The sequence below is a fragment of the Sylvia atricapilla genome, chromosome 14 (assembly GCF_009819655.1).
Source record: "Sylvia atricapilla isolate bSylAtr1 chromosome 14, bSylAtr1.pri, whole genome shotgun sequence".
Lineage (NCBI taxonomy): Eukaryota > Metazoa > Chordata > Aves > Passeriformes > Sylviidae > Sylvia > Sylvia atricapilla.
The window spans coordinates 15,108,772-15,120,376 of NC_089153.1; the positions used below are offsets into that span (position 1 = coordinate 15,108,772).

The window sequence follows — 11,605 nt, forward strand, 5'->3', positions numbered from 1 at the left end:
CGCTAAGTACTGGGAAACCAATCCTGGAAGCTGGCTAGCCCATCAGGGAACAGGAGTACGTGGCAGTCTCACTGTGATACCTTTTCTACAGCTGCTCCTTCCTCTTGTCAATGAAAGGGTGACCTCTCTGCTGCTCTCCAGTTCCTCAGCAGGGAAGGGGCCTCAGCCTGCTCTCCCAAGCTGCAAACCCGGGGAAAGGAAGCAGCACGTGGCCCTGCTCCAACTTACCTTGCCTACAGGACAATCTGCCAAAGTCTGAGTGCTGCCCACACCCAGCCCTGTCACCACAGGGGCTGGCACGTGCCCAGTGCCACCATCACAACGGCTGGCACCAGGAGCTCTCCAAAGCAGGACTGCACCAAGCAAGACCCCACAAACAAGACATTCACAAGCAGCTAGAAATAGTATTTTATTTTAGCAAAGCTGAAGAAATGCTGGCTGCCGCACAAAGTGAGCAGAACAGCACAGTCACGGTGCCAGTGCCAAAAGAGTCTTTCAAGGATAGTTATAATCATCTCTGCCTAGTGAGGGTCCTTCCTCCTTCACCAGAGGTTTTTTCAGTTTGGAAAATACTCATGTCAAGCCTGCACATGCAGGTAAACCTGAGGCAAAAGAGCAGTCACTGCACTTCCATTTTTTCTGGCTTGAGTGACGCAATGAAGTTCTTGTACTCCTCAGGATAGAAATTCTTGTACACATTGATCTTCCTCTTAATCTGTTTTGGCGTATCCTGGTAGTAGTTCTTCTCATCCCGAGCCATTTCCTGTGACAAAAGAGAAGTTAAGTGAGAGGAGCAGCCCCAGGAGCAAACACCAAACCAGCCACCCACACCAGCGTGATCACTGCCTGACTCAGACAGGGAGCTGGCCACAGTTCAAAGTGGTTTTTTTTCCCTAAAGAATCAGCTGACTACAAAACAGAATCCAGGACAGAGAGGATTAGTGCTCTCATCCTGCTGATGGGAAGATCCAGCAGTGAATCACTGCAGGTGCTCCTTGCTCTGGAATGTACCTTGTAGTTCTCCCCGTGGTTCTGGATCATGTATCGCACATAGTCAATGAGGTCTCGTGAGAGCGTGTTCGACTTCTTCTCAGGGAGGCTGGCTTCCAATTCCATCTCTAGGCAGAGGGCAGAGGCAGCATGAAGGAGGGGAAGGAAGCAACAAGACCTCAGAGATGCCCAGCCTTCCCCCAAGGTTGACTCCAGCCACACAGCCTGGCTGCTGGTGCATGCAGAGACATTTCCCAGCACAATGGTGCAGGAAAATGGCCAAGACAACAGCCCTCTGGTCGGGCTGCAGGCATCCAAGCCTGCACTGCAGCTCTTCTCCAGCTCACATACTGGAGGAGCAGGCCCTTTCAGGACAGGCTGAAGGGTGTGACTGCCCAAAGCTGCCCAGCCCACCACTGAGGCACATAAGGTACAGCCTCCATGGCTTCTTGTCACCCTGGACCCACACACCAGCACATCTCACAGTGACAAGAGCCCTCCTGAGGCTGCAGGGACAAACACTGTGGGAAAGACATGCTCCTCCACAAAGCTGGATAAAAAATAACACTCTTCCCTACCCCTGGCACAGCACAGGATAACAAAATAACCCACAGAGGCTTAGGAGAACCCCAAATGCAACACTGACCATTCACCACATACGGCTTCCGCACTATTTTCTTTCCTGGCTGTTGTCCATCACTTTCCACTTCCATCCCCTGAATTACGGCAGAGAAAAGACAAATGAAGAAAAGCCCATTTGCAAGAGTGCTGTGTCCCCACACATTGTTCCCATAACTCCAAACTGCTTCTACATGGCTGCAAGGGGCAGGAAATCCCAGCTCGTTTAAGCAGAGACTTATTTGTGCCATTAAACTGGCTTGTGGGAGAGGCTGTCTGCTAAGAAATGCTGTGTGAATGGAGACAAATGGCATACAAGGTCATTCCTACTTTTTCCTTGAATTTCTTGGGGCCACCTTTCATTTGAAAACACTGTCCTCTTATGCAGATAGGCCAGACTGGAACTGCTGTACAGAAAGAGCATTTCTCTGTTATCAGGAGGAACTTGGCTGCAGTGTTCCCAACCCCACTTGTCTCTGGCAAGTCCCAGGAGATGGACTGACGTTTTTAATATTTGTTCTAAAGTCTATTCTGTCTCCGGAGCGCTGTAGCTCGTTCCCACGCCAGGATCTTGGTGAGATAAGAGTGTAGATCAAGATAAGAAACGTGTCTACTGCCAGACACTTATCCAGAGCCACCTGCCCCGTGCTGCGAGAACACCTCCCCCCGCAAAGGAGCGGTCCCGGCCAAACCCTTCCTTACCAGCAGCTTCTTCGGGATGGGGACAGCCTTGTTGGGATCCTCGGCCAGGCCCATCTCGGCCAGGTTCTGCGCCACTGACTTGTGCGGGTCCCAGGCATGGCGGATGTGCGAGCTGCGCAGGGAAAAGGGACATCACGGCTGTGTCCCCTCATCCCGCGGCGGTGCGCGTCCCCTCCCCACCGACACGTGCAGAGGCTGCCGGCCGCCCTGCCCCAGCCCACGCTCGGCCCGCGCCCCCCGTGGCCCCGGCGCTCACCAGGCGATGCGGGGCGCGGCGCGGCGGCGGGCGCTGCGGTAGAGCCGCTTGCGGTTGAGGTTGTAGGAGTATTTGTGGCGCCGGCTCTTCCCCTTGGCCTTCGGCATGGCGGACACACGCGGGCTGCTCACGGGGCCGCCGCGCTCGCCTCGGGGCACCACGGGAAGTGTAGTTCCGAGACGGCAGCGCCGCGCGATAAGTGTGCGCGTCGGACTGCAACCCCCGGCATGCACTGCTTCGGAGGCGGCGGCTACGGCACCCGGAAAGGGCCGTTGTTGTCACCTTGGCCATGGCGGCCGGGCCGCCCCCGCCGCTGGATCCGGGCGAGCTGCCCACGTTCACTGATGAGGGATTCACGGAGAAGTTCCTGCGCAAGACCCGCGAGAACCCCCTGGTGCCCCTGGGTGAGGGTGGGGCGCGGGGTGGCGGGCCGGAGGCTGAGGGAGGGGTGCGGGCCGGGGCGATGGTCTTTGGTGAGGGGTCCGGTCGCTCAGCCCCGGGCCGGGTGACCCCCGGGGAGGCGCGGCTCGGGTTCGGGAGTGCGGTGGAACCGGCCCGCAGCGCTCAGGCCCGGGGCCAGCCGCGCCTCACAGCCGCCGTCCTTTCCCCGCAGGCTGCCTGTGCACCCTCGGTATCCTGACCTACGGAGTTATCTGCTTCAAAAAAGGCAACACTCACCGCTCCCAGCTGATGATGCGGGCGCGTGTTTTAGCCCAGGGCGTCACCATCGCCTCCCTGGTGGGGGGCATGTTGGCCACGACTTTCAAATCCCGACAGTGACATCGGACAAGAGCGAAGCTGCATCCACCGACAAGCGTCTACCAGCAACCCTGGCTGGCAGGGTGGATCCTGGCTGCGGATGGAGTTTTCTGAGGGACTGTTGTGTTGTCTCAGTGAAGCCAGTTCTAGAGCACTGGAAATGGGGTGAATACACTCTGTGATTAACATGTAATTTGGGCCGTGGCTTTTTTTTTTGTTTCCCCAAGAGCTCGCCCTCCTGTAGCACTGAGGCTGCATGTCACTGAGGCTTACTACCCTGTTAGACTTCTTGTCCCTGGTTGATGCTGTCACAAGTTGATAAAATTGTGTCTTCTTGGTCGTGCCTGGTCTGAGGTGTGGTTGTAGTCAGGCAGTGACCAGCATTTGAGAAATGAGCTGCCCATGAGGAAAGAACCGCTGCTTATGGCTTGGTCCTGGCAGGACAGAGTCCCTAGGGAACAGAGGGAGTTCCTAGGCAGTTTGGGAGGTTGTGTGACCTGTTCAATTGAAACTGGTGAGCAATAAAGTGAATTGCAGCAAGATTCTGATTGATACTGTATTGCAGAGCACTGAGAAGCCACAACAGTAAACAGTGCAGGGAGAAAAGGGAGTGGACATGGCTATCCTGAAGCTGTGGTGATGCAAAAAGGAACAGGACATGAAACTCCCTATGAAAACAAGCAGGGAACTCATATTACTGAAATGGGATCTTGGCTGTGTTCTCTGGGATGTGCTGCTGCTTCAGCTGTTCTTGCTGTGAAGTCAGCAACACCTTGTTCCCCCAAGGGACCTGTATCCTGACAAACACGGTCCCACTGTTGGCTTTGGATCATACCAGGGGGTTTGGTGATCCACGAGGCTTCACTCTCCCATGGCAGGGCCATAGAGCTGGGAGGACACAGGGCCACATCTCTGTTCATTGCACTGTTGGCTGCAGCAGCTCGTACCTGCTGGGGATGGGTCACAGACACCTCCGCCTGTGCTGAAACACCTCACCAAGCAGCCTGGGCTGACTCCAGGTGTTCTGTGAGGTGGTGCATGTGCCCTGAGTCCTTATAAGGATGGGCTGAGGGGTGAACCTTCTATCTGCAAACAAGCATGTGGATTGTCCTGTCCAGGGATTTGTGCTGGTGAGTATTGGCAAGGAGAGAGGGAAGGTTCTTGCTCACCAGAGCTGACCTCTGAGACATGAGGGTAGGCAACAAGCCATTGCTGACCAGGGTGAGCTCCACCTCAGCACTGGGGAACCCAGGGCCTGTCTTCCCTCTCCAGCTGCCTGCATCTTTCCCAGAGGAAATTGCTTTTGGCTGCCTCACTGGCACTTCCAGCCCAGCCAGCTTGGGGCAGGGGTGTGAGGAGCAGCAGGTGGGCAGATCCATGAGCACAATCCTTTGGCAGCTGGGGAAGGGCGCAGTGGACAGGGAAGCAGCTCAGCTTGTTTGGACAAGCTGGAGATTGCAGCTTCTTGGAGACAGAGCCAAGCCCTGGGCCCTGCTGCTACTGCTTTGGCCCCATCTGAGCACAAACCCTCCAGCCTTCCCCTCACTCCTGTTTTTTCCTGTAGGATGTTTCTTCTCCAGCCCCATCATTCCCACAGGAGGCTTCATGGCTGTGGGTTCTCCTAAACACAGCGTGCATCCCTAATGCAGAAAGACAACAGTGCCCTGTAGGATTGGAGATGTCGGTTTATTGTAACAGGTAATTTGGACAGTCACAGATACCAAAGCCGAGGGGATGTAGAACAGCTGTGGGCACGGCTCCCCAAGAGCAGCCCCATGTGCTGCCTGACACAGAGCACATGGCAGCTGGGAGACCCAGGGGCCCAGCTGCCTGCAGGGGCTGGAGGGGCAGAGCATGGGGGGGAACACTGCCCCCCACAAGTAGCCAGGGGTGCTTCCTGCTGCTCTGCAATAAAAGGCTGAGGCAGGTAGCTGAATCCCCAGGTGTCCTGCAGTACAGCAGAGCTGCCTACGCATGCTGGAGCTCAGGGGGGCCAGGCAGGAACGATCAGCCCTATGGGCAGGGGGCACAGTCCCAACACACAACACCGAGTGATTCCCTACACAGCCATTTACCTTCCCAGCCAACTGGTGAGATCATGCCCCAGAGCCATGGGTGCCCAGGCATCCCCCACAGCTGCAGCAGCAGGACTGGTTATACTCTGGCCCTGGAGCCACAGCTGCAGGGCAGAAGAGCTCTGAACACTTGATTTCCAGCTGAGCAGGGCTCTGCAGAGGGGCTTAAATGAGTATTTTGTGGCTTCTGCTCTATGTCCCCCCACCCCCCAGGCTGCTGTAAGCCTTTCCCAAGCCCTCAACAGGCCAGACCCTGGGCACCAGCTCAAGGTTGTCCCACTCCTGCTACCCAGGAGTTGTGCAGGTTCCCAGGACTGGTGCCATCCCTGCCAAACAGAGGAAAGAAAGTTCGAGCAGGGAGCAGGACTGAGGCATCTCCCTACACTGCCTTAGGTGGGCAAATCCAGGGGAGCAGAGCAACTGCAGACAAACGTGCAGGTTGTTCTCAGGGACAGTACAAGCCCCAGCACCAGAACTCTGCCCAACACTGCTCTGGGTTATGGAGCTGGGGGGCTTAACCGGCCCCACAGCAGATGGGCCTTCCTACCTCCTTCCCTGCAACTACACAGCCTCCATCTCTTATTCTGGTAGCAAGAGAAGGAGCAGAGCAAAGCCAAGCCAAGGGTCCCCCAAAGCCTGGCATCCCACATTTCCAACTGCTGGTGTTCATAGGGGAAGGACAGGAAACATCCTGCACACTCCTCCCACAGTCCATTCCCACCTGCACCACACTGTGCTGCCAGCACTGCGGGATGGATGGGACATGGACACTGGAGCCCCACCAACTTTTTGGGGCAGAGCCAGGCTGGGCAGAGTTCTGATGGGCCTGGAGCAGCCACTGGCAGTCCAGGCCCAACCTAGGTGCCTGTACTCACATTCCTCGGTCCGTGCCAGTCTGGCAGTGCCATGCTGCAGCCACGCTCCCTGCAGGACCCAGCAGTGTGGAGCCAAGCCAGGGCTGTTTCTCCACCCTCCTAACTGTGCTCCAGCTCTGCTCTAAATCCCATGAGAAAGGCAGACAGCAGCCCAGGATCCTATTGAGATCCCTGCCTCAGGGTTAAGACTGAGGCCTGGACATGGGGCTGCCAGGACAGCTGCAGGCAGATTTATTCCCAGCACAGGCTTGAAGTGGGGAACACAGGATGGGATATTTCCCGCTCATTTAGCCAGGCCCTCAGACACAATCTGCTCAAGAGCCTGGGCTGGGGCTTCCCCACTAACTCAGCTCTGCCACCCAGTGCCGCTTCCCGGGGAAATGCCACAGTGATTTATAAATAAGTGTAAAAAGAGACCAATGCACCTTTTAAGCAAAGGAAAACCATGGGGAGAGTTATACAACCAGTGACTCGAGCACAGCCGAGGCGCAGATCAGGGAGCAGGCAGCAGGAGGCCCTTCCTGGGCCAGCCCCTAAAGCTGCCTGGCTCAGTGAGCCCAGCCATGCCCGCTGTGCTCCCGGCTGTGCCAGGCACAGCTAACGGGACAGGGGCATCTGTTTGAGGGAGATGAGCACCGAGCGCATCCGCGACACATCCTTGCTCTGCTTGCTGCTCTTGGGGTTGAAATCACACAGCTGAGCCACCTTCTCCCACTCAGAGCCTGGGGTCTCCTCCTTGGACTCCTTCAGGAATGCTTCCTCCGAGGCCCTGCAAAGACATTGAGGGTTGTCACTGGCAGACCCCTTTCCAAGGAGACTCTTCCTTCTGTCTTAACAACTCTTGTGTCCCTGCTTCCTGTCCCTGTACTCCAGCTGATGAGCTCAGTGTCCTCTGGGACCCAAAAACATGGGATGCTCAAGTTTGCCTTTGGCTGCACTCACCCAAAACATCATTCATCCAGGGGTGCAGGAGTATCTGCCTGCTCCCAAGACTTCACCCCCCAGAGCTATTCCCAAAAAGGCGTAAGAGCCCACAGCTTTGCATCTTCAACCAGCTCCCACAGAGGCATTTCCAGGAGCTCCACTCATCTCCTAAAACTCCACCATTTGGAGACACTCAGCTGCCTCATAGTCCCTCTGGTACCTCATGAGAGCCCAGTACCTCCCAGCATCCCCACTTCCCTTGGCTGGGCAGGCAGTGCTGGGGCCAGGACCCCAGAGCCTGCGGGGCAGGATATGGTCTGTAAGAAGCACATACACGTAGCCAATGATATCGGCGTCCGGCTGCTGGTAAAAGGCTTTGTCAGCGATCCTAGCCCCAGGCACAGAGAGAGAGAGAACGGAGCGGAGCAACAGGCAGGCAGAGGGTTAGAAAGAGAGAACAGAGGGGGTTAGTCCTCCCAAAGAGTGACCCACACACTGCAGCACACCAGGAGAACCTGGAGCCCAACCCTGCCCCCCTGCGAGCCCCATGTAGGGGCAGGAGGCACCAAAATCCCAAGGTGATCCCAGTGTGGTTCCAGCCAGAGTGGCTCTGCACAGCCACCAGAGGCACTCCAAGACCTGGGGTCCCCCCGCTTGCTTGGCAAGGCTCTGTCCCTGCAGGGCTGGGCCCCACTGTGGGGAAAGAGGCCCTCAAACATCCCAAGAAGGCAGACAGTCTCTTGGCCATGCTGACCCTGACAGACCTGTTGTTTGCTCGGTTCTTCTCCATCTGCTCATTCTGACGCAGGTTCCACTCCTCCAGGTCCTTCTTGGCCTTCTCACGCCATTCCTGCTCAGTCACCTTCGATGCCGCATCTAAGGCCCAAGTGAGACAGAGCCCATCAGCCACACTGGCACCTTCTGGGTGTGCTGGGCAGCCCCTTGGCAGGCAGGACAGCTGCAGCCCCTCAGACCTGTCCCTAGTCCCCACCAATACTGGCAAAAGGTGCCACTGCCCCAAGGATAGCAGATCTTTGGCAGGGACACGAGCCATCTCTCTGGGATGCAGCAGGGTCATCAGGAGGTGAGGGACCCCAAGGGTGCTGACTGTCATGTCACAGGGTGCCACAAGCACAGGGAGCTACACATGGCCTTGGGTCTCACCCAGCTCCTCCAGGCGCTTCTTCTGCTCCTCCCTCCACTTGCGGATGCTCTCGGGTTCCTGGGTCAGCCGGTCGGCCTTGGCTATGGCTGCGTAGGCATCCGTGGGGCCGTTGGACTCCTGCGGGACATGAGCACCCCACCATCAGCACCAGGGTTTCCAAGAGCCCAGCCCAGCCACCTCCAAGGGCTGGCAGCAGTAAGGACTCCACACTCCCAGCACTGACAAGCCAAGATAGAAGGTAGGAAGGGTGACACCTTGGGACATGTGTGACAGTGTTCCCAAAGGGCTGCTGAAGCTGGTGTCCCAGCCTCAGGTCCTAAAGCCTTCCCAGCATTTCCCTCCTTGACTCACTGCTTGCTGCCACGCAGCTCTTGTATCCTCCAGGCAGTCCCACTGCACAGGGCAGACACTGGCCTTGGAACTGCTCCCCAGGGATTTCCTGGCGCTCACTGGGGCCCAGGCAGTTCTGGGACTGAGCTCTGAGAGAGCTGCTTCCCTTGCATATGATTTGAGGGCCTCATCAGGCCCAGCACCTCCCCTAACACCTTCCACTGGCCAGATGCCCAGTCTGACACCAAGCTCAGCAATGAGATTACAGCTTTCTTCCAAGATCCTCAATCTAATTAAGTCTGTCCCATTCCAGATGCCATTATCATCCTATGAACCAGGCATGGGCAGGGCAAATGCCCCACTGCTGGGCACCAGGTGGGGTAAAGGGCTTGTCAGACGCTGGCACTGCTGACAGCAGAGCTGGGCTTCAGGCTCCCAAAGGGATCTGAGACCCAGGTGGGTCCTCCCAAAATGCCCCTGGCCACGGGGCAAGTGGTTTTCATGAGAGATCCAAGTCCTATGGCAGCCCTATACTGGCTCTGACCTCTGTTAAGAGATGCTCCTGCCTGCCCCAGAGGCCTCCAGAAGCTAACCAGGCTGGAGAGAGGGGCTTCTGGGGGGAATGGACGATTTGTCACCTGCTCTTAGGGCCCAGGCACTCCTTCATGGCACAAGCCACCTGCAAACAGATGTGGGGCAGGTCATGGCAGGTGGGACACATCTTCTCTTCAAAGAGAATGGAGCAGCCAGGACTCCCACAGGAGACCCAGGCCTTTCCAGAAGCACCGTAGCTGTTCTGCAGCTGGATAGCAAATTCCAGTCAATGCTGGGGACAGAGTAGCAGAATGCTGGCCCCACACCCACCCGATCTCCCTTAACAGCCCTGGGCCAGCAAAAGGCTGAGCTCTCACCTGAAAGGCATCTCCATTGACAATGGCTCCACCATTCTGGAAACCTGCTTGAGAAAAAGGAAGAGAGAAGAAAAAACACAACTATGGCAGCTGCAGGTGATCCCAGAGAGGCTAGTGTTCATGAAACTACATCATACCAGTTCCTGGGAGTTTATCTGTGCCTTTTTCAGCTCAGCACACCATGCATAACACCCCCAAGAGTGTCCTGTCCTTGACTGGATTCAGCGAACACCTCAAACGCTCCCACACAAACTTCTGCAGGCATTTACATCTTTGTGGTGTTTTCACTGGTGTTTAATGTTTTCACTGGTGTTTAATCTTATCTGAAGATTAGGGAAACTGCTCCAGCACAAGACCGACACAGGCTGCTGCTCTGACTGTAGAAACACAGCCTGACCAACCCCAACCTGCAGAGGCTGCCGATGGACACAGCTGATCCAAGAGCTGCCGGCCAAGTGCCAAGGCAACTCTCCAGGGACACGGCCCATGGAAACACTCCTTGTTCTCCACCAGGACAGGAGGGAATGCCTGCAGGCTGAGGTTCTTGGGAGCCCACCTGGGATGAGCTACAAGGTTAGGGTTGGTAATGAGGTGCCCATCTGCCTCCATAGTCCCAGAGAGCTGCACACCTGGGTCACAAAGCCAGGCCAGGCAGGGGGCTTTGTGATGCCAGAAGAGAAGAGGTTTTGAAGGAGTCTCACTCCAAGGCCCTCAGCTTCCCCCAGTGACCCAGGGCTTCTCCTGGCCAACCAGCTGCAGGCACAGATACAGTGCAGCTCAGGCCAGCACTGTCCCCAAAGTGCTCACCCCCAGGACTACACCCAGCTCCAGCCTGTCTGACTGCATTTATCACTGTGGCTGTCAACACCTCTCCAGGCCCAGATCTGCCTCCATGGCCCTGTGTGCAGAGCTCTGAAACCACTGCTCCACAGCCAGCATGACGAGACCCTGTGGGCTGGGTTAGGGGAAGGAGTCAGAGCCCTGTGGCAACAGTGCCCCTATGTCCATACAGAGAGCAGACACCAGAGCCCCTGCAGGCTGGAGGGAAGAGATCAGGATTAGCACATTCTACCTGCAGGGCCGGGGACCACAACGTTCCCAATGGCAATATCTTCCATTTTGCATCCCAAAGGGCTCTCCTGTCTGTGGGGACAGTGACAAGGCTGTCATGGCTCCTCAGTGCCGCCTGGATGGCTTTTACACTGCCATAGCTGCGAGCACTGAAACATGGAGTCGGGAGTCCATCCAACCCGGGAAACCCAGCCTCAGCACAAGGGGGAGAAATCGCCGCATGGATGGCATATCCCAGCTCAGGATACATCCCACATCCCCGAGGTTCGAGAAGCCCTTTGGGCACAAGCACAGGCCCAGACAACCCTCGCTAGAATGCCAGCCTGGCCCACAGGGTCACCCCGCCACCGGCCTATGAGGTGCAGCACAGACCTCATCACCCACACGGGGATGCTATACATCCCCCGGGGACCCCAGCTACGTATGGATGCGGCCCGGAGGACCCTTCCCTGCCTTCGGGGCAGAAGGGGGCACAGCCCGCGGTCACCCCATGAGGCCGGCAGCCCGCCCGTACCCAGCGGGAGCGCAGCCGGGCGGCCCCCGGGGCGTGCTCACCCTGTTCCGGCGGGGCCGTCTGCCCGCCCGGGGCGGCGGCCGCCTCGCCGTCGGTCGGCCCGAAGCCCTCATCGTTCTCGATGCCCGCGATCTCGCTCTCCTGCTGGGCCAGAAAGGCGGCGGCCGGGTCCTCCTCGGCGCCAGCGCCCTCAGACGAGGAAAAGAAGCCGAAGTCGTCGGCCATGACCGGCCCGCCCGCCCGCCCGCCCGCGCCGCTCCCGGTCCGGCTGCGCGGCTCCGCTGGGCTGGGCCCGACTGTGCCCGGGCGGAGCTGCCGCTGTCACTGCGGCGGCGGGCGGGGCAGCCGCGCTGACATCACGCCAAGGCGGAGCCGCGGCCGCGTCCCTCCTCCCCGCCAGCCGCAGCGGGCACGG

General features: G+C 57.7%; 3 protein-coding genes across 5 annotated transcripts; 1 reads left to right on the plus strand and 2 right to left on the minus strand.

The window, feature by feature from the left end:
- Positions 1-396: 396 nt before the first annotated feature.
- Positions 397-2,803, minus strand: NOP16 (NOP16 nucleolar protein). The gene is made up of 5 exons (XM_066329289.1): positions 2,567-2,803; positions 2,311-2,422; positions 1,637-1,706; positions 1,012-1,118; positions 397-763 (listed from the first exon to the last, which is right to left on the minus strand). The coding sequence occupies exons 1-5, from the start codon at positions 2,671-2,673 to the stop codon at positions 620-622; spliced, it is 540 nt and encodes a 179-aa protein (XP_066185386.1). The 5' UTR covers positions 2,674-2,803; the 3' UTR covers positions 397-619.
- A 34-nt stretch (positions 2,804-2,837) lies between these two features.
- Positions 2,838-3,518, plus strand: HIGD2A (HIG1 hypoxia inducible domain family member 2A). Its single transcript, XM_066329290.1, has 2 exons — positions 2,838-2,970; positions 3,180-3,518. Exons 1-2 carry the CDS (start codon positions 2,856-2,858, stop codon positions 3,344-3,346), a joined length of 282 nt encoding a protein of 93 aa, XP_066185387.1. The 5' UTR covers positions 2,838-2,855; the 3' UTR covers positions 3,347-3,518.
- A 1,474-nt stretch (positions 3,519-4,992) lies between these two features.
- Positions 4,993-11,527, minus strand: CLTB (clathrin light chain B). 3 transcript variants are annotated; one of them, XM_066329287.1, is made up of 6 exons: positions 11,232-11,527; positions 9,606-9,649; positions 8,364-8,481; positions 7,964-8,075; positions 7,534-7,587; positions 4,993-7,044 (listed from the first exon to the last, which is right to left on the minus strand). In XM_066329287.1, exons 1-6 carry the CDS (start codon positions 11,413-11,415, stop codon positions 6,873-6,875), a joined length of 684 nt encoding a protein of 227 aa, XP_066185384.1. In that variant the 5' UTR covers positions 11,416-11,527; the 3' UTR covers positions 4,993-6,872. The 3 variants fall into 3 exon arrangements, 2 of the variants coding, with proteins under 2 accessions (XP_066185384.1, XP_066185385.1); XR_010744702.1 differs by lacking the exon at positions 7,534-7,587 and adding an exon at positions 7,218-7,516 and having other exon boundaries at positions 6,907-7,044; XM_066329288.1 differs by lacking the exon at positions 7,534-7,587 and having other exon boundaries at positions 11,232-11,523.
- Positions 11,528-11,605: the final 78 nt, after the last annotated feature.

Excerpts from the sequence above, each read along its gene's own strand:
- NOP16 (XM_066329289.1), bottom strand. The coding sequence starts at position 2,673 with ATGCCGAAGGCCAAGGGGAAGAGCCGGCGCCACAAATACTCCTACAAC. Across the intron at positions 1,707-2,310 it reads CCATCCCGAAGAAGCTGCTG|GGGATGGAAGTGGAAAGTGA; the intron begins GTAAGGAAGGGT and ends GCCGTAATTCAG. Across the intron at positions 1,119-1,636 it reads GAAGCCGTATGTGGTGAATG|AGATGGAATTGGAAGCCAGC; the intron begins GTCAGTGTTGCA and ends CCCTCTGCCTAG.
- HIGD2A (XM_066329290.1), top strand. The coding sequence starts at position 2,856 with ATGGCGGCCGGGCCGCCCCCGCCGCTGGATCCGGGCGAGCTGCCCACG. Across the intron at positions 2,971-3,179 it reads GAACCCCCTGGTGCCCCTGG|GCTGCCTGTGCACCCTCGGT; the intron begins GTGAGGGTGGGG and ends CTTTCCCCGCAG.
- CLTB (XM_066329287.1), bottom strand. The coding sequence starts at position 11,415 with ATGGCCGACGACTTCGGCTTCTTTTCCTCGTCTGAGGGCGCTGGCGCC. Across the intron at positions 9,650-11,231 it reads GACGGCCCCGCCGGAACAGG|GTTTCCAGAATGGTGGAGCC; the intron begins GTGAGCACGCCC and ends TTTCTCAAGCAG. Across the intron at positions 7,588-7,963 it reads AAGAACCGAGCAAACAACAG|GATCGCTGACAAAGCCTTTT; the intron begins GTCTGTCAGGGT and ends GCCTGGGGCTAG.